This window comes from Amblyraja radiata, chromosome 14, assembly GCF_010909765.2.
Source record: "Amblyraja radiata isolate CabotCenter1 chromosome 14, sAmbRad1.1.pri, whole genome shotgun sequence".
Classification (NCBI taxonomy): Eukaryota; Metazoa; Chordata; class Chondrichthyes; order Rajiformes; family Rajidae; genus Amblyraja; species Amblyraja radiata.
The window spans coordinates 33,673,161-33,695,470 of NC_045969.1; the positions used below are offsets into that span (position 1 = coordinate 33,673,161).

A 22,310-nucleotide genomic window follows, 5' to 3' on the forward strand; every position below is an offset into this window, starting at 1 on the left:
AATAGGTGCAGGAGTAGGCCATTCGGCCCTTCGAGCCTTCAATTCAATATGATCATGGCTGATCATCCAACTCAGTATCCCGTATCTGCCTTATCTACATACCCCCAGATCCCTTTAGCCACATCTAACTCGCTATTAAATATAGCCAATGAACTGGCCTCAACTACCTTCTGTGGCAGAGAGTTCCAGAGATTCACCACTCTCTGTGTGAAAAATGATTTTCTCATCTCGGTCTTAAATGATTTCCCCTCTATCCTTAAGCTGTGATCCCTTGCCCTGGGCTTCCCCAACATCGGGAACAATCTTCCTGCATCTAGCCTGTCCAACCCCTTAAGAATTTTGTAAGTTTCTATAAGATCCCCCTCAATCTCCTAAATTCTAGCGAGTACAATCCAAGTCTATCCAATCTTTCTTCATATGAAAGTCCTGACATCCCAGGAATCAGTCTGGTGAACCTTCTCTGCACTCTCTCTATGGCAATAATGTCCTTCCTCAGATTTGGAGACCAAAACTGTAAGCAATACTCCAGGTGTGGTCTCACCAAGACCCTGTACAACTGCAGTAGAACCTCCCTGCTCCTATACTCAAATCCTTTTGCTATGAATGCAAACATACCATTCGCTTTCTTCACTGCCTACTGCACCTGCATGCCTACTTTCAATGACTGGTGTCCCAGGTCTCGTTGCATCTCCCCTTTTCCTAATCGGCCACCATTTAGATAATAGTCTGCTTTCCTGTTTTTGCCACCAAAGTGGATAACCTCACATTTATCCACATTAAACTGCATCTGCCATACATTTGCCCACTCACACAGCCTATCCAAGTCACCTTGCAGCCTCCTAGCATCCTCCTCACAGCTAACACTGCCCCCCAGCTTAATGTCATCCGCAAATTTGGAGATGTTGCATTCAATTCCCTCGTCCAAATCATTAATATATATTGTAAATAGCTGGGGTCCCAGCACTGAGCCTTGCGGTACCCCACTAGTCACTGCCTGCCATTGTGAAAAGGACCCGTTTACTCCTACTCTTTGCTTCCTGTTTGCCAGCCAGTTCTCTATCCACATCAATACTGAACCCCCAATACCGTGTGCTTTAAGTTTGTATACTAATCTCTTATGTGGGACCTTGTCGAAAGCCTTCTGAAAGGCCAGATATAACACATCCACTGGTTCTCCCCAATCCATTCTACCAGTTACATCCTCGAAAAATTCTATAAGATTCGTCAGACATGATTTACCTTTCGTAAATCCATGCTGACTTTGTCCAATGATTTCACCACTTTCCAAATGTGCTGCTATCCCATCTTTAATAACTGACTCTAGCAGTTTCCCCACCACCGATGTTAGACTAACTGGTCTGTAATTCCCCGTTTTCTCTCTCCCTCCCTTTTTAAAAAGTGGGGTTACATTAGCTACCCTCCAATCCTCAGGAGCTACTCCAGAATCTAAAGAGTTTTGAAAAATTATCACTAATGCATCTACTATTTCTTGCGTTACTCCAGGCTTTACAAATGAAAATAGCAAGAAAGAAGATAGGCTCACTTAAATTAAAAAAATTTCTGGGGTCACATCCATAATCTCTTTGGATATCCATAGTAACTCCTACCAACTGTGCAGAAACACACTCATCGAATACATATCAAAGGTAGACAAAAATGCTGGAGAAACTCAGCTAGTGAGGCAGCATCTATTGACAGAAGGTATAGGCGACGTTTCGGGTCGAGACCCTTCTTCAGACTGATGTCGGGGGAGCTGGAAAAAGAAAGGAAGAGGCGGCGAGAGTAGGCTTGTGGGAGAATTGGGAAGGGGGAGGGGGAAGGAGGGAGAAAGCAAGGGCTATCTGAAATTAGAGAAGTCAATGTTCAGGGGGTATGGAGAGAAGGCAGGTACAGGATACTGAGTTGGATGATCAGCCATGATCATATTGAATGGCGGTGCAGGCTCGAAGGGCCGAATGGCCTTCTCCTGCACCTAATTTCTATGTTTCATACTGCTGGGGTGCAAACTACCCAAGCTAAATATGAGCTGCTGGGCCTCACTCTAGCAATGGAGGAGGTCCAGGACAGAAAGCTCCAATTTCCGCTGGGCCTCACTCTAGCAATGGAGGCGGCCCAGGACAGAAAGATCAGATTCGGAATGGGAGGGGGAGTTGAAGTGCTGAGCCACCGGGAGATCAGGTTGGTTAGTACAAACTGAGCGTGTTAACTCTGGCTAAATTGGAGAGTCTAGGACTTCAAAATGGGGTAAAAGCATCATGGCTGCTGGGAGATTTAGAATTGCTCTCTGCAGAGCTGGAACAAGCTGCGAAGAGGTGCCAGTGTGTCTAGAGCTTAGATACAATTTGCAAGCAAAGAATAAGAACATCTGCAAACCCTGTCAATTAGGTGCAAAAAGCATAGAATGGATTGGATGGCTGCAAACCAGACATACACTTTGGAAATAATCATAAATAAAGACGGTCATCCTGTTAATCGATGATTGGTCGAACTGTTGAGCCTTGGAGAAACTGTTTGAATCCCAGGGCACATGTTTCAATGTTTGTTCTTGTTTGCTTCCTTTCAGAGCTTTCTTTCTTACACAATGGATTAGCCACTGCATTATTGGGTTAGGGAACTGTCAATTATGTACTGTTATAATTAATATGTGTGATTGGTTTGTTGGGGTTGCTTCCCCCAAGTAATGTCACGCCCTTAGTTTGGAGGGGTATAAGAGGGCGTGTAATTCTTTGCGGTGTGTCGGTTGAATGTGACTTCTGTTCTGTTAGCATGAGATATTGTTGTCTTGCGTGGGTGGATCCCTGCAGTTTGTTCTTCAATAAAGTAAGATTTTGGAACCAGAGTTTGACTTAGTGTTTGACTAAACCAGACTAAGGGGGTAAGTCTAGATACCGGAAAATACTGGTGAAACTCTGTGGGTGAGGCAGCATTTATTGAGAGAAGGAATAGGCGATGTTTCGGGTCGAGACCCTTCTTCAGACTGATGTCAGGGGGGGGGAGGAGGGGCTGGAAAAAGAAAGGAAGAGATGAAGACAGGAGGCTTGTGGGAGAATAGGGGAGGGGAAGGAGGGAGAAAGCAAGGACTATCTGAAATTAGAGAAGTCAATGTTCATACCACTGGGGTGCAAACTACCCAAGTGAAATATGAGGTGCTGTTCCTCCAATTTGTGCTGGGCCTCACTCTGGCAATGGAGGAGGCCCAGGACAGAAAGATCAGATTCGGAATGGGAGGGGGAGTTGCAGTGCTGAGCCACCGGGAGATCAGGTTGGTTAGGGCAAATTGAGCGGAGGTGTTGGGCGAATGGATCGCCAAGCTTGCGCCTGGTCTCGCCGATGTAGGGAAGTTGAAATTGGTAGGTGACTCATGGATTTAGGCATTATCTATTCAAATGACTAATACTGGAGAAATTTACGATGTAGTGTTAGGCAGCAAATTTTACAAAAATTATGTAACTATCCATTTTACTGTGTGCATCGCTTATAAGTCTTTCAGGATCTTCTCAACTGACACCACCAGTCCAAAAGTTTTCAATCAAACACCACTTTTCCAAAGTAAGTAGTTAAGACCCATCGGTAAAGGTGCAGAGGACATATTTCAAATTAATGCAATTTGGAGAGAAGACGTCCTGTTTTCACAAAAACTGTTCGTTCCAGGTCACAATCACATCTCCTCAATCATTCTTTTATTAAGCACCAAAGCTTATGAGTCAAAAGACTATACATTCAAGTCCCACTTTAGAGTCCAGAATCCAAATTTTAGCGGACAATGCAGCGCGGATGTATGCTGAATTGTCAGCAGTACTACCTTTGAGATTAAATATTAAATGGGACCTATCTGCACTCATAGGTATGCATAAAACAGCATACAGCAAGTGTGCTGGTTAATATCCATCAGTCAACATCAAAATTGCTCAAAATTAATTTGGTCATTCGCACGTTACGCACAAATTGGCTATTTTGTTTCCGAGGTTTACAATAGTAACTGCACTGCAAGGAATGCTTTATTTTGGCAGTAAAGCACTTCAGGATATAGCAAATTTGTTTTTTTTAAAAAGGTGCTTTGTCATCCTTCATCTACATGCATGTTCACGGTCACACCCTTGATCATAACACTAGCAGAACACCATACAGAAATTAACCAGTATATGTTTTAACAAATGACTACAGTATATGATTCTAAAGCTGACCAGAGTAAATATAAAGAGTAACAGAAAATGTATATGCTGAAAATCAAAGTACAAACAGTTGGTAACACTCAGCAGGTCAAGCAACATCTGTGGAAAAAGGAACAGTTAAACCTTAATCAGAAATTGGTAGTAAAAATGGCTTGGGCAAACGTCTTAATCAGGTTTAGAAACTGTTTTGAATACTGCAGGCCTAATGGCCAGATGCTGGAAGATGAGATTAGGCTGGCAAATGTTACAATCAGCATGGCTCAATGGTCCAAAATGCCTCTGCATTGCCAGTTGCTATGACTCTTTGAAGCACAGCAACAGCCTAAACAGTCCTATCTGATGTAATGTTTTTTTTTGTTAAACATTTGTAGAAACACAGACGACAAAATGCTTTGAGATTCTAACTTGCTTACCACTCCAGGTAAACAGCTTTCTACCTCAGGGTTGGGCCCATCACTGTAGTGGTTGGCATGATTTCCAGGTGAGCCAGTTGAAGAATCAGATGAGCTATCGGGACTTGATGGCATATTTGAACTTATCTGTGTTAGCTTGGCTGTAATAAGCTAAAAAAAAAAAAGAACCATTCATTAAAACAGATGTAATACAATATTTATCCTTCAATAGGTAATTTTAAATGTTTTATATGGTACAATTTACTACTTGAGTACTTATTAATCTTTTTCTGCTTCTATTTTTGTTCAATTTTGTATCTGAATTCTGGTCACGCCAACTCTGATTCGCACCAATTCTGACGTGCTATTTTTGATTTTTTTTAAAGTAGTTCCGTGCAGAGCTGAGGCATCAGCATTTCTGTAATAGGTTTCCTTCAGCTATTGCTTTCCACCTTACAATTTATTGCTGTATCCCCATGAAGTGAGATACAGTTTGTGGCACTTTTGTTCAGGTGGTAAAAATTGACTCTGAATTGATCCTGAATATGGGTGCTGTCTGTATGGAGTTTTGTTTTCTCGTTTATAACATTGTTTACAGAGTACTATGTTTACATATTCTGTTGTGCTGCTGCAAGTAAGGATTTCATTGTTCTAACTGGGACGTGAGAGAATAAAGCACTCTTGACTTACGTCGCTGATGTGTGGGATAGAACTAGTGTACGGGTGATCGGTGGTCGGCGTGGACTCGGTGGGCCGAAGGGCCTGTTTCCACGCTGTATCTTTAAATTAAACTAAAAACACTAAAACCAGAGGAAATCTAAAGAAGGGTTTCTACCCAAAACATCACCCAATTTCTTCTATCCAGAGATGCTGGCTGCTCCATGGAGATCCCCCGCACAATTAAAGCATGGAATAGTCTTCACCCTACCATAGGTACCCAACCAGACGCAACTAAATTTAAGGTAGCTCTTTTTTCCCCAAAGACCCTTTTTTGCTTAAGTCCAAGTCAAGAGTCAAGAGAGTTTTATTGTCATGTGTCCCAGATAGGGCAATGAAATTCTTGCTTGCTGCAGCACAACAGAATATGTAAACATAATACAGAACAGTAGATAAACGTTCAGTGTGTCTATATACTATAGATCATATATATACACAATAAATAAACAGATAAAATGCAATAGGCTGTTATTTTGCAGTTTGGAGTTTGGTGGTGGTGATTCCACCAGTTTAAATTCCATTTCGAATATTTTTGGAGGACCAGGAAACCAAGAAGCAAGAGTTACTCCAGGGAGTTATTCCAGCTCCAGGGAGTGATTCTGCGTTGGTTTTCAGCGGTCGCAGTGAGGCAGCCACCGGACAGCAATGGCGGCCAGATCTCCCACAATGCAAAGGGAGGGAGAAAGTGGCCGACGCCGACCAGTTGCCATGGCAGTGCGCATGTGCAGGGCCGCACATGCGCACTACCACGGCCGATGATGTTCTGGCCGTGGTTGTGCGCAGCTGCAGGGGGAGGATGTGCAGGCCGTGGCAGTGCGCATGTATAAGGCGACTGGCTGTGCCGAGCGGAGACCCGAGAGCTGGGAGCCGAGCGGAGACCCGAGAGCCGAACACGGATGCAGGCGGAGACGGAGAGTGACAGAGAGAGAGAGAGAGATAGAAAGAGGGCCCGCTCAGAATTAAACAATAGGTGTCCCGGGTGCTTGGCAAGCCGGGCAAAATGGCAGGCCTTTTAGGTTGCCCGGAGGGACTGTAGATAGCCACTGGCACCCAGCAACCACTAATTTCGAGCCCTGTATCAGTAATGTATCGTTCTGTTATAATAACTCTTTTTAGTGCTGACTATATTCATGCTCTCATTCCTGGAAATGAATGTGTTTCAGCATGACTTTTGTGTCAACCTTGATCAATCCTATGACTTCAAAGCTACATTTTAAAATAAAAACAATCTCCTAGGTCAAAGATCTCAGCACCAGAAATGCAACATGTACAATTGTCAAATGAAATTAGATATTTATTTTCTCTTGCATTAGAATTATTTCTAACAAAATTCTTTCCAAAATGTCCTGACAAATCTTCCCACCAAATTGTTAGTATTCAAGGCGGGAAATGTTACAGAAAAGGGGCACAATGTTAAAACAAAATGCCCAATTCAGAACCAAAATCTTCCACAGACAATATTACTGTTGCATGGTTAACCATAACCAAGCAACACACCATCCCAATTAGCTTGTGGGTCATCGATACAACAACAACCCTAAAATATAATTTGATAATTGTGAAGCAACTTTCTCTTTTGTATAAAGTCAATGCTTCATAATTTTATGCACAAGTCAATTTTCTTGTGAGAAAGAAATGGAGAAACATTCTATAAATATTAATCTCAATTGAATAGTAGTAATAAAATGTAAAAATATAGCACTTGAATGCCTACAAGGTGTAAATTAAACCAGAAATGGGTTGCTTCAGTCTAGCTTTGACTGACTATAATTATAAATATATATTTTAATATAGTACTTACTGTTTTATCTTTCAGGTTTAACTGTCCAATCAATTTCCTATCATCAGCAGGGTCTACAAGTTCACCACCAATAAACAGTTCAACTTTTGTATGTGCACTGTTGGCTTTTATTCTACTCAGAATGCAGCGCCGAACAGACCCAATGGTGTCATTTGTGTGAGACCAAATATCCAAATCTTCCACTTGACGTCCTTGATTTGGAAACCGCACAACCAGTGACACATGTTTTCCACGAAAAGCTCTGTTTGGAAACAACTCAAATAGTTTCAAGATCTCAGCTATTACAAAATACTGGAAATCTAAAGTCTGAATATGCACAAGACATTATTAATTAGAGCAGTATTATTGCAGAATCGTTTTGTTCAAGTAAAAATGGCGATATTTCAGAATTAATGCAATTCATCAATCTGTGATGACAATTCGGATCCCACAATGTATTTAATTACATTGCAAAACTAAATTGCAGGCAGTCTTTTAGTCTTCTATTTCAGAATGGGGAAACCTTTTTGCTTTCTTCACAACTGTTATCAATTGAACTAAACTTAATGTTTGTTGGATTATCTTACGAAGAGCAGATCTCCAGACAAAAAAAATTATAAGAAAATAGTTCCTCAAAAGTGCAATAAAAGAAAAAAACCTGACATTCACAGCTGATACTGTTTACAACTATGTAACAAAGGCTATCATGACTACATTGTGCAACATGAATTATAAATTTATATTTTAGATTACTTCAATATTGCTTAAATATTAAGAATGAAGTTTAACAAATTTAGTAAGATGTTCGCAAATAAAAATTAAAACACATTAAGATAGAAAAAAGCTGATTGGGAACATGTGTGCTAATACTTTAGTTGATCAGCAAGTCAGAACATAAATTATACTTTATTTTAACTTGAAAGCAGCCCTTCAAATATACATACCTAGACATGGGTAGAATTGTTCGTTCTTCATGGTAGTCACTGTCACATTCATTTATGTACTCCCGCAGCACTGTCAAGACACGTACCATCCGTATTGCCTCCTGCCTTGCACAATTAATACTGTCTTTATCGCCATCCAGTACACACAGCGTGTCATATGAGGCCTTCAATCGATCAAAACACGACTGAATAAAGTCTTCATGAATCTCAACCTAATTATGAAAATATTGGGAGCAGCTAGTCATTGCAAAAGGACAGGGTCTTGAACATGTTCAATTGGCTAAAACAACATTCACACATTTTGTTCTCCTTCTCCCGCTCGACCCTCCCACCCCCAAGCCCCGTCCCTCCCCTCCCACGACGTCCCGATTTCATTATTACAACCCATGCATGGTTGTAATTCGTTTAAAGGTTCAAAAAAACTATTTTGTAGTACTGTGTGTTGAAACAGACATGTTCAAGTTCAGAATTACTGCACAGGAACGACCATACACAACACGGGGCATCTTGTCTGTGGTTGGCTCTATCTATGACCCTTCAGGATTTCTAACATCATTTACTCTGCCAGCCAAGTTGATAATACAGGAGCTCGGATGGGATGAAAACACAACCCAAACCTTCTCTCAATGATGGACAGGATGGTTAGCAAATCTCAACAAGATGGCAGAGTTTAAAGTGGACCGGTGCATGAAGCCCACAAGCTTTGGTCAATTCAGATATGCACAGCTGCACCACTTTTCAGACGCCAGCGAAAGTGGCTACGGTACTGTTTCATATCTAAGACTGGAAGGACGATAACAAAGAATTGCATGTTGCATCCATAATGGCAAAATCCAGAGTGACACCATTAATGCAAATGATGATTCCCAGAATGAAGCTTACAGCTGCAGTCCTAGCTGTCAGAGTGGACACAATGCTGCAAAAAGAATTACAGCTTCAACTGGACAAATCCATCTTCTGGACCAATAGCACAACAGTGCTTAAGTACATCAACAACGAAACCAAACACTTCCAAACATTTATAGCAAACAGGATCTCTTTTGTAAGGGATGCTACTGATGTATCACAATGGAGATATGTTGGCACAAAGAAAGCTCCTGCAGATTAAGCCTCGAGAGGACTAACAGCAGACCATTTCTTAAGCTGCAAGAGATGGATCAAGGGACCAGAGTTTCTCTGTAAACCTGACAAAGAATGGCCAAAACTTCACTTGGAATCTGCAATCTCTGCTAATGATCCAGAAATCAAACAAGACATCACAATGAACGTCATTGTCAAAAATCCATTGAACCCCACAAACTCTCTGATCACCTATTTCTCATCATGGAAGAATCTGAAGACTGCTGTAGCTTGGCTTCTTAAAGTAAGGACAACACTCTTACATCGAAACATAGAAAATAGGTGCAGGAGTAGGCCATTCGGCCCTTCGAGCCTGCACCGCCATTCGATATGATCATGGCTGATCATCCAACTCAGTATCCCATCCCTGCCTTCTCTCCATACCCCCTGATCCCTTTAGTCACAAGGGCCACGTCTAACTCCCTCTTAAATATAGCAGCTCTTGCAGCTCTTGCAGCTGACTTGACGGAGAAAGGAGATTCAGACTGCCGTGAGTAGCTTTGAAAAAAATCCTGGCAAATTAAAGGAAGAGGTTGAAAAGGAGATGTGAGTCTTTAACGCAACACTCCACAGACAGTGTTTATGTCCTGAAGATCTTGTCCAAGCAGAAAGCGCAGTCATCTCTTTCAGTCAAAGACAAAGATTCAAAGAAGAACTATCAGTACTAGAAGCTGGTAAAAATGGTGTCAAAAGAAGCAGTCATTTGTACAAGTTAGATCCGGTGCTGGATGATGGGCTTCTGAGAGTAGATGGTCTCCTGAATAGGCTAGCGATGCCTGAAGAGGCCAAACATCCTATTATTCTCTCGAAGGATCTTCACATATCAACACCACTGTTACGACATATCCATGAACAGCTCAGACATGGGTGAAGAAATAATATGCTGTCTCGCTTCCGTAAAAAATACTGGATTATCAAAGCTAACTCCGTTGCAAGAAAGGTCATAACAGACTGTGTTGTATGTAAACGACAGCGGGGAGTAGTTGGAGAACAAAAAATGGCAGACTTGCCCCGGAGAGGATTCTACTAGACAAGCCTCCATCTACAGATGTAGGAGTAGACTACTTCGGTCCTATAGAGATCGAGAGAGGACAAAGTCTTGTTAAAAGGTATGGTGTAATCTTCACCTCCAAGGCAAGCAGGACAGTACATCTTGAAGTTGCATCTACACTTGATACAGACTCCTGCATCCATGCATTACGAAGATTCATCTGTCGACGTGGTCAAGTTTCATCTTTAAGATCAGACAATGGCACAAATTTTATCGGAGCGGAAAGAGAATTGAGAGAAGCACTAAATGGCTTGTATCAGACCAAGATCCAGAGTGCTATGCTTCAGAGAGGGATATGGTGGTACTTTAACCCCCCAGCAGGATCCCATCACGGCGGTGTTTGGGAACGATTGATCCGCATGGTTCGAAATGTGCTGCGCTCTGTTCTTAACCAACAAGTTCTGGACGATGAAGGATTACAAACTTTAATTTCTGAAGTTGAAGCAATTTTAAATGATCGACCCATTACCAAGAGTTCGATGACCCAATGGAACTGGAAGCACTCACACCAAACCATCTTCTTCTGTTGAAAGCCACGCCAATATTAACACCTGGACTCTTTGTAAAGGAAGACTTGTACATTAAACGCAGATGGAGACAGGTGCAATATATGGCAGATCTCTTTTGGAAACGGTGGACACAAGAATACTTGCCTCTAATCCAATCTATTTGCTTGTCATGAGCATCTCTATATCAGATTACAACACAGGGGCACATCCAAGTTCTCAAAGTTGAGACTTAAGGATCAACTTATTTTCAGAATGTTTAAAACATTTTAAGAGCACAACAACTGTGATACCTTAAGTAGTAAACAATAATTTTGAAAATATCAGCACAAAAAAAAATCTATTAGTCTAACTTCACAGAATACAATTTAATCAGGAGTAAAATAGTCAGGTTAGAACACCTACTTGATTAACCTGCAACCTCGGCCCAAGATTTGTGTATATTTCCTTCAGCAGATCTATTGCTCGACTAGCAATGTCATCACTTCCTTGAATAACCACCTGTTGAGAACAGGCAATAATAAAGATATGACAAATTTGAGGCAAAAAGCCTTTTCATTTAAACTTTTAAAAAACCTTGGAAATATCTTCCATACATAGCCACCAAAACTATAGTTCTATCCACTCATTTTTCTTTGTTGGCACCTTTCCAATTCTTGTAATGCTGTTAAATTCATGCACATGAATAAGACCCATCCAAATGAAGAGCTGAACAGGAAAACCTATTTGTACCCAGCTCAACTAAGGATGTTGAGGTTACAATGAATACAGTGACATCTTGCGCAATGTCAACAATAGCATGACAGAATAAGCCTTTGTTAGGAGAAAAATGTGGACGTTCAAGCTATTCTTCAAACTGCATCCACTATTCTGAAATTATGCCAAGTTCTGGTTTGTCAAACAAGTAGTATCCTCGTAGCATTCATCCTGCAAATCCTCTTAATATCCTCCATGTTTCAATGAGATCATTTCGCCTTCTTCTCAACTCCACAGAGCATTAAGCAAACTGTTCACCCTGATTCAACTAACTGAATCTTCTGTTTAATGGCTCTAACATTAATTATTGTCCTACACTTAAACTGGATACAAGTTGCAATAAATAGCTCAACCTCAAAGAAAGAAAAAAAAAAGGAACCAAACCCTAACCCTGTTCTGCTATATACCAAGATTATGGCTGATTCTCCTCCTCCTCTTTTCTGCTAAATTCTCATCTCCCATCGTATCAAAATCTAACCATCCCAGCTTTTATTGAACGTCTTGATTGCATATTCATGGCCTTCTGGTTAAAATTGCTAGGAATAACTGACCCGTTACCCACAGATTGTGACGGTACAAGATACTTCAGCCAGAGACAAGCTCATCTCACCTCCCAATTGTAATGGGTCTGAATAACATCACCGCTCATTCTTCTAAATCGTAGTGAGCACAAATCAATCCAACTCAATGTCTCACAGGACAAGCCCTCACCCTAAGGTATTAGTGTTGCACCATCTAAAAGTGCAAACTCAAATACAGAGAGAAAAACTGCCGGCATATACTCCAGGCATGGGCATGGCCTTACCAAAGTCTGGCAAAATTGCTGTAAGGCTTCCTTACTTTTGTACTCCATATTCCTATACAAATTGCTTTCCTAAATGTTCATGAAATCGGCACATTGAGAAGAAAATAATAAATAGGATACAGTAAACCATCATTATAATGGACCATGGGGGGATGGTGCAATATCTCCAGGAAAAATCAAATCAGCTAGCTGCCCTGACTAAAAGCAGTACATAATACTTTATCAACGATAAAAGTACAATGATTGACATGAGATATATTGAACTAAATATTTATAATTTAGTAATTAATCTGATTATACAATGTATTATTGTACTGCTGCATGACGACTCTTTAATGTAGAAACAAATCTACTCTAGAGCAAATCTACAGAGAATAGTGGAGGAATTATCACCTTCAATTTCAGCCAATTTTTTAAACAGACATCTTCAAACTTAGTTTCCGTTGTCCTGCTCCATAAGCCAACGTTCTTTGAGCAGACCAGCAAAAGCAACCCTTTAAATTTTGATTACGATTAAAGATTGATACTAGGTGTAAATTTTATTTTCCTTTGCATGCAGCATTCTTTCACATTTCAAGTTTTTTTTTTAGCTTAACTGAAATGTCCAATTTTAAAGCTTATTGACAGTTCACACATTTTTTGTAAAATTTATCAATTGCCTACAGTTCATAAGTCATTGCTTGTTCTCATTTCACGTTTTTTTCCTGCTCACCCATAAAAGTTAACTTGAAACAAAAATGCTGGAAGTGTGTTTATCAATACCAAATGAGGTAAAACAGCATCCTGTCAATGTATCAGCAATCATAAATTGTTAGTTTTTAAAAAGCCATTCAATTATCAAAAGGAGGTGAAACCTGTCCTTACCCTCCATAGATATTCCAGCCCAATTAACTCAAGATCATCCATCATATAAGCACGACGTTTTGCTACTAGCTTCCCTTCTCGACAGTTCACAGCTTTGAAAAAACGTTCAAAGCACTTCATTCCATTTTCCGTTAAGAGAGAAGGGTCCAGTTGTAGCACATTGTTTTCAAAGAAGTCCTTGTTAATGTCTGGGTCTAAGTCAGGCTCGTCTCCCATTAATTTTGAAAACCACTTAAAACAGGCTTCACGATCACAAAGGTAGACAGCATTTTCAGCCAAACACTTCCAGATCTGCTTAGCTTGAGGAGCACACAACCATAGCTGGCCATCCTTCAATAAAAATCTAAAGAATAAAACATACTTTGATATTATATTTTTGATTTAAATTTTTTTATTGCTTGGTGTCCAAAATCCCCTCAATGACATTGATCAAGTTTATAGGTTATGGACTTTCTTTATATTTCTTGAGATACAGCGTGGAAACAAGCCCTTTGGCCTACCGAGTCCACGTCGACCAGAGATCACTGTGTACACTAACCTTATCCTATACACTAGGGACAATTTACAGAAGTGATTTAACCTACAAACCTGTATGTCTTCAGAGTGTGGGAGGAAATTGGAGCACCCGGAGAAAACCCTTGTGGTTACAGGGAGAACGTACAAACTCCATACAGACAGCACCCATGGTCAGGATCAAACCCAGGTCTCTGGCGCTGTAACAGCAACTCTACCGCCGTGCCACTGTGCCGCCCATTTCTATGTTTCAGCATTGTGAAATACACAGTTATAATTGTAGACATAAAATGCTGGAGTAACTCAGCGGGACAGGCAGCATCTCTGGAGAGAAGGAATGGGTGACCTTTCATGTCAAGACCCTTCTTCACACATAATTGCATAGGTTTGGCTGAGTATATTCTTTTACATTATTTTCCTACCTTATTCTTAAAAAATAACACATTTATTCAGTACAACACAAGTAAAACTGATCTTAAAATCTCAGGTCGTTTTGATTCTGTAACTACAAGAATACAGTTTCACATAGAGGTAATTTTCTTCCAACAAATCTGTTTCTACTTAATACCCTGGTAGATTTGATAAATTGTCCAAATATATAACATTTCAACCAAAGAGACAGTGGCTGGCTGTGCAAAATAAATTTCAAAGAAAGATCCTCTACATTTCATTCTCCAGAGTTCTCAGATTATAGATAGGCAGAGCGTCCAAGTTTTGTCACAGCTTTTCAGTATTCTAGTACCTGAAAATCAGTATTTTGCTGAGGAAATCAGTATTTTTACGCGGTGCCATTTTGCTGATTTTTTTTTAATGTGCGGTCATACCAATGTAAGAGTACAAGAATGCATAACTTTGCTACCAATTGACACGTCTTCTACACACCTTACTTGACAGTGCATTCATTGCCATCTCTTTGTATACTTATGTTTGAATGGCTGCTTCCTGCTTTTAGCACCAGATGATGATGTAGAAGCCATTTTGGAAGCCACCCTCTCCCTCTCGCCCTCCCCCTTTCCTCCCTCTCTCCTACCTTTTTTCTCCCTCCCTCCCTCTCCGAACAGTCTGTGACCTATAGCGCTATGTGTAAAGGCAATAGCGTTCCAGCTGGTAGCGCTATAATTAGAACCCATAGCGCTATTCGTTTAAATTCCCACACGCTAAACTGACAGTGCTGTTTAAACTTGTAGCGGGACAAGCAGATCAAAGCTTACAAAAATAATCATCCAGATCTTGAAATTTAAAATACTAATAGATTTAATCTGCTATAATTTTTAGAGTTACAGAAAGACTTTTTATATCCTTGATTTTTTTAAGCAGCAAGTCGGGCCGATTTTTAAAAATCCGTATTTTACAAAGCAAATCCGTACATCCGTATTCTTATCGCATTTCCATACAAAATACGGAAATCTGTACTACTTGGCAGCTCTGGAGAGGGCTGTGGAAAAATGGATCAATCTGATACGTGGGCACCCTTTAGTATATGATTCAAATTCGCCTCAACAAATTTAAATCCCATCTTCAAAATATGATCGAAGTCCTGATGAAACAGAGCTTTTAGTTTCATATTTTTCAACTATGGAATTATTTACTTTTGCACATCCAGCCAGATGGAAACATTTTTTCCTCTTTGTACAATACAAAGCTGATTCCCTTATTTACTGAAGAAAATAAATGTAATTTCCCCATTGTTCCCACACCAAAAAAACCCCGTTAATTTGTTGTCTTTGGAGGTTTAAAATCTGAAGTGGCATATTTTGTATTTTGTAATTCTTATTTTAGCTACAATACATTCCCTTGTGAATTAACAGCAAAAAAACTTTACGTTTATGCTTACCAAATAGATTTGATATATAAACTATCTCACCTCAAGAAATTAAGTCTTTCTTGGACTTCTTGCACGTGACTATAGCGGCTTCCTGACCTTACGGTTTGTGGATCATACTCGGGGTTCTCTGCAAGATGCACAATCTCGATTAATGCACAGGAAATTCACTGGATTCGCAATGAAAAAAGATTGCATGAGGAAATACCATCAAATCTCATTCATTTGAATGCCAAAACCAAGTAAAATATTGGTAATATTTTAACAAAGATTAACATAAAAACATCTCAGGATCAATGTATGTTTGATAATAGCGCATGGTGAATCCATTAATACATGTTATACTTTGAGAAATCGAGTCAATACAAAGGCAAATCAGACTTTGGTTAAACCAGGGAAACTCAGAATTTGATTGTATACAGCAGCAGCCACATAGTGATTGGTCTTCATTACGTACAATGATACATGCACAGTTAACACAAGGATTAGAACACTCTGGAGCCACTTATGAAAGGACACAATTTATTTCTACCATATATAATTTGATACTCATTTTTGCAAACACTTTTATAGCCACAAATTCAATAATTTGTTACTAGTTTATTTACGAGGCGTTAAATTATAAATAGTCAATTTTCCACAAGCTAAACTAAATTTTAACTGGACAATACCAGATACCTCCTGCTACATTTCCACAGCCACTTCTCACCTTAGAAATTAACTCCACCAGCCTTTGAAATGCACTCAAGTCTCTCAGCAAGACAAAAAATTAATAGGAACCTGAGGGTCAATTTTTTCCACAAAAGAGGCAGGTGGATATATGGAACGAGCTGCCAGAGGAGGTAGTTAAGGCAGGTACTATAACATTTAAAAGATATTTGGACAGGTACATGAATAGGAAATGTTTAGAGAGATAGGGGCCAAACACGGGTAGGTGAGAGAAGCACACACCGGCATTTAGGTTGGCATGGGCAGGTTAAGCCGAAGGGCTTGTTTCCATGCTGTATGATGCCATGACCCCCTAATGGTCTGCACTTGAATGGACCCAATATATTCAAATTAGAACTAAAGGGACCTCATGGAGACCCCAGCAGCTGTGTCCTACACGCTGGTTTCACAGAACTACAGCCTCCTAAATGGAACATCCAAATGATCAAAAAATTGCTCCTTTCAATTATCTAATTAATAAAGACAACTCAACCCATGAAGGATTGAAGTACGTCAGGTGTGAACCCAGGTCCCTAGACCTGTGAGGCTACAGTATGAACAAGGGTCTCGACCGGAAACGTCACCCATTCCTTCTCTCCAGAGACGCTGCCTGTCCCGCTGAGTTACTCCAGCTTTTTGTGTGCGTACAGTGGGTACAAAATGAAGTTCTGTGACACCATGGCAAATATGTGGAATACATTTACAAGGAAAAAGTGAACTCTGGATCATACAATAATGAAAAAATAAAATTAATCTTCTGAACAGGATATATTAAGAAATTAAACTCTTTCTTCAGTTAAAGCGCAAAAGGATCAAAATGTGGATATATCCCTTTTTTACAGATCAGCAACACCAGCCAAAGCAGAAAGAATTGATCAAAAGGTGTTTTCAAAAGGTTTGTTATTGAATGACAACACTTTAATTGCAATTAAGCCCCAGATAATTAATTTTGGCAAAATCAAAATGGCAAATTGTAATATAATTCTCAATGGCCAAATGGATACCACTGCCCTTATAACCATTAATAATAAATGTAAAAAATTATGTGGATGATGAGACTCAAGCTACATCAAACCTGCATATATATCGTCTAGGTTTTTAATGGGCTAGATCTAACAACTGATGTCACTATGCCATGCAAAGATAAACACTGGTGCCAATAAGCCAGTGTTGATGCTGAGTGGTTGGCAGTAACCCATGGTAATGTCAACCAATTTTTGCCCTGCTGCCCCACAGCCAGATGCCATTGGTGCTCTTTTTAGTTCAGGTGACCAAGTTAGACTGAAATTACGTGGTCGGTTTCAGGTTCACATGAATTACAAATCAAACACATACTTGGATGCAGGCAAGCCTCCACAATTTCACCATGTCCACTGTGTTTAAATTGTCCAAAGATAAGTAGCCAAAAAGCAGAGGGAGAATCAAATCAAGCCTAGCTTTCAAAAAGACATGTCTTCATTTGTATGATTTATTCATCATGACTGGATATTGTCAGGGATGCAGGTAATGTCAAGCAATTACGTGGTCGGTTTCAGTTGCATCACCATTTCCTTTTTTCCCACCCAAACATCATCTGATTTTCTGCAGTTATTCAGACAAGAAACAAAATAAATATCTTTCATCAAATGAGTTTTTCAAGAATAATTTCTGACCCATAATCTTCAAACTCTGTTTTGCTAACAAGTAATATTTAAATCAGAGAGTATCAGTCACATCATACTGATCATTGTTCCCCGAAAGGTTGGTTGAGAGTAGCAGTTGATATCAGGATCAGAACTGGGCTGGAAACATAGCTGAACAGCCTTCAACATTCACATAATGAAAACATGGATTAAAGCCACTCATGGATTTCTGTTGCTTGCTATAATTTCATCTTGCTAGCAGATGTCATGATAGCAAAAGAGAGAGCCAAACGGCTGCCACGTACACATTACCACAAGTCCTTGCCATGTGGCATAATCGCCAGCAGACTAGCAGCATGTAAAGAGGCTCTTTATTTGGCTCAACTCTGGGGCCAGCTCCTCTTCACCACAATCACAAGTGGAGGAAAGCAACACCCTTTGCTGTTGTGCTGTATTTCACCAACTATATTCCTCTGGCAAAAAGTCAATACTCAGGCTCTGCATGAAGCACAAGTGCCTCAGGTAATCCTGCAGCTAGTCAGAGTTCACACTTAAGCAGTCTGCTCTATCCAATCCCAATTCTTAAACCTAAACAAGCTATGTGCGTAGTCCTTTCAACACCCATGTGATATGTTGAGTAATTAAGGCCTTTATTTTTGTACCAAGCTTCAAATTCCTTCGTAAAGAATACAATGACAAATATTTCAGAGCAATGGTACTAAAGAATACTCACCTGTCAGACAAAACTGAGTTTTGTTGAAACATAGAAAATAGGTGCAGGAGTAGGCCATTCAGCCCTTCGAGCCTGCACCGCCATTCGATATGATCATGGCTGATCATCCAACTCAGTATCCCATCCCTGCCTTCTCTCCATACCCCCTGATCCCTTTAGCCACAAGGGCCACATCTAACTCCCTCTTAAATATAGCCAATGAACTGGCCTCAACTACCTTCTGTGGCAGAGAATTCCAGAGATTCACCATTCTGTGTAAAAAATGATTTTCTCATCTCGGTCCTAAAATGCTTCCCTCTTATCCTTAAACTGTGACCCCTAGTTCTGGAGGAATATAAATATTTCAATTTGCATAGCACAAAACACATACCACATATATTCATCACAGTTGCTGGAATGCATTCTGTCACATAGGTGACACAGACCCTCTGGAGGCCACACATTATCGACACCCTGAGGAAGGAAAACCCTAACAGTCCACAATACTGACTCAAAGAACAAGACTCATGGACTGTCAAACATGGATAAGGAAATCTTGACCTCTGGTATTGAAGTTTTCACATTCTACTTATGTAGGTTTCCTCTATTTGCTCCATTTTTCTGCTACATCCCCAAATTGTGTAGTTGGGCAAATTAGCCACTAAAGTACTCGTAAAGTGTAGATCAGTGTTCGAATTTGAGATGAGTTGTTAGGAAAGCAGAGCGAATAAAATTGGATTTGTGAAAATGGGGGGCTTAGTAATCGATGTGGACTTTGTTTCCATGCTGAATGACTTTACAATACTTACCCCATCACACTAGTCACTTTGTGCATCATTCTACTTGTCACAGCTATTCACTTGCCACCTCAAATTGTCCAACAATACCGTCTCATGACATGACAATAGCACAACTACTCAAGAAAGTTGACTAAATAGATGGTTTAGATGGTCATCAGGAAGGAGGGTGATTTACTGTTGAATTGAGAATTATTTTGAGCATGGTACTCTGCAATTCCTAAATGAAAATCCAGCAACTTTGAGTGCAAACCAGTTAGGTTTCTTGGGTAGACACAAAACACTGGAGTAACTCAGCGGGACCGGCAGCATCTCTGGAGAGAAGGAATGCGTGATGTTTCGGGTCGAGACCCTTCTTCAGACTCTAGTCTAAGGGTCTCGACCCGAAATGTCACGCATTCCTTCTCTCCAGAGATGCTGCCGGTCCCACTGTTACTCTAGCATTTTGTGTTTACCTTTGATTTAAACCAGCATCTGCAGTTCTTTTCTACACACAGTTACGTTTCTCCATTCATATTTCATCTTGTATGCCCAACATTATATTTGACCTCAAGAAAGACAAAATGCTGGACTAACTCAGCGGGTCAGGCAGCATGTCTGGACAGGTAAAATTTTGGGTCCCGACTGCAGTTACTCCAGAATTTTGTGTCTTTCTTTGGTAAACCAGCACCTGCAGTTTCTTGCTATTACATTTAAAGATTGTACTTGAAACACTACAAATAAAAAAGATAATTTAAAATCGAAAGTCAACAATATTGTGCAGTTCTTCTCAGCATTCTTTGTTCAGTTTCTTGACCACTTGCTTCCACCAATGTACTTGCAGTTCAGGTTGCAATGTAGCAGATTCCTGGAGCTCAAACTTAGCAATCAATCTCTGGTTTGATGAAAAATAATCTGTCTACTCGTGTTCTTATTTTATGAAAGTGGAATTCTGTATTTTATTTTTCTATTTGTCTTTTTTGAAACGATCACAAATTTTACCCAAATTAACACTCAATTGCAGAATTCAATCTTTGATATGGGAATCCAGTTCTTCACAAATTAGATTTAACCCAGTGATATTGGTATTGGTTGATCATTGTCACGTGTGCCGAGATACAGTGAAAAATCTAAAACCAAGGTACAATATTTAACATTTTATTTCCACAACATTATTTTCTTTACCTTTATGAAACTGCCGTATGTTCTCCATATATGCAGATAGGTTTTCAGCTACCAAGGTAACCAACGAATGATTGTGTTGAAGCTGGTTAATCAAATCATGCCGATAGAACACATGAGGACTCCTTTGGGTCTGACTACAAAGAAAACATACGTGTTAATCAACATCATTGGACATTAAAGTCACTTCGAATAAACATACAAAGACGACTCTTGCGTTTAAAAATTCACTCTCACAGAATTCACAAATTGTGACTCAAAAATCCAAGAGAAGGAATAAAATTTGCCCTCATGGAAATAATGTAAAAATAAATATTTTCATTAACTCATTCCTTGACTCATATAAAAGCGACACAGCTTAATGGAAAAATCACGATACCAACTGTTTTCTAGTAATGTAAGCACCCACTCCGGAATGCAAGGGTGGCCTGTATAAATAACCTTGGCAACAGAGAGATGGTGTGTTAAGTGTGCCAAGTCTGCAAATTGAGCCAGTGCTTTGACAAGAAGGTCAATGCATTGGACAATGGTGGCAGATAGTTTTTCTGATATAAATTGTAAACATGTTAAGAACATGTAAACATATAAAGAACTGTACAGACACAGTTTGGTATTCAAAGTCAGTTTTTATCATCAATCATGGTGGTGCTGTACATAACGTTGTTAGTTCATCTCTACCACCAGTGCAACTACGTAATATGGGAAGTGAGTGTTAATATAAAGTGTACAGTAAGGTGGAGTTAATGTTAATGCATTACTCTGATTGGTTCACATGCAATAACCAATCTATATCCTTCCCCGTAGAGAGAGAAAAGTTATTCACTAGTTGTTAAAACATATGAGGTTAATATACTCGCCGTACCTGTTAGGAGGTCTGCTAACCCTCCCCGAACGCGTACGGACAAACCCTTCCCCCTCCGTTCCAGAAAGGTTAGTAGGGCTGGGTGGTGGAGAACCCGAGAAGGAAAATGCAGCCGGGGAGCCTGGAGAGAAACAACGGGGCGAGCTTGCAGGACTTGGGGCACTGGGAATGACTAGAGGCCTAGGGGATGAGGGAACCGAACGATGCGGGGAAAACATGCGGGGGTCAGGGGGTCTGGGACAGACAACAGCAGCAGGCGCCTGGAAAACCAACGGCAGTGCGAAATGACCGGAAAGAGATGGTCACGGTTCGTTCACGGGCAGTAGATGTTGATGGCTGCGCCGGTACAGGACACCATCGACGTTGACAAGGTAGGAACGAGGTTCCTTGGCTGGCCCCTCAACAAAACCCAGTCGGGTATGTCCAACTGCAGTCTGCAGGCGAACCACTTGACCTTGCAGTAACGGTTTGAGTGGTTTGCTCCACCTGTCATAGGAGCACTTCTGGACCTCATGTTTCTCCTGGATGCGCTTCTGGACCGCAGCTGGTTTGAGCACCTGCGGCTTCAGCTGTTGCTGGGAGACTGGGAGCTGGGGCCATGTCGTGCGAGACATCAGCCGCTGGGCGGGTGAGCTAGAACACCATCCCTGGAAATGTTTCTCAGGTTTAACAGATCCAGGTAGACATCGGAATTGGCAAGATGCAAACGTTCCATTAACTGTTTTGCGCTCCTGACGGCTCGCTCAGCGAGGCGGTTGGATTGAGGGTATTCGGGGCTGCTGGTTACATGCTGAGAGTGCCAAATTCTGGCAAAGTTTTTAAATGCCTGGCTGATGAACTGTCTCCCGTTGTCAGTTTGCAGTCGAACTGGTACGCCATGTACAGATAAGTTTCTCTGAAGCTTTTGTATAACTATCTCAGACGTAATGGTAGGCAGCAGATCAAGTTCAAACCAATTGGAATAGGAATCGACCAGAACTAGGTAGTGTTTACCATGCCATTCAAAA

General features: G+C 40.5%; 1 protein-coding gene across 9 annotated transcripts in view; it reads right to left on the reverse strand.

Moving 5' to 3' along the window:
- Window positions 1-22,310, reverse strand: part of usp9x (ubiquitin specific peptidase 9 X-linked) — a 217,957-nt gene that overhangs the window by 86,560 nt on the left and 109,087 nt on the right. For all 9 annotated transcript variants that reach the window (XM_033033085.1, XM_033033086.1, XM_033033084.1 and 6 more), the window contains 7 exons: window positions 20,445-20,578; window positions 15,484-15,571; window positions 13,107-13,449; window positions 11,087-11,182; window positions 8,006-8,217; window positions 7,083-7,323; window positions 4,586-4,735 (listed from right to left, as the gene is read on the reverse strand). In XM_033033085.1, the coding sequence (XP_032888976.1) occupies window positions 4,586-4,735; window positions 7,083-7,323; window positions 8,006-8,217; window positions 11,087-11,182; window positions 13,107-13,449; window positions 15,484-15,571; window positions 20,445-20,578 (1,264 nt within the window). The remainder of the gene's footprint in view (window positions 1-4,585; window positions 4,736-7,082; window positions 7,324-8,005; window positions 8,218-11,086; window positions 11,183-13,106; window positions 13,450-15,483; window positions 15,572-20,444; window positions 20,579-22,310) is intronic.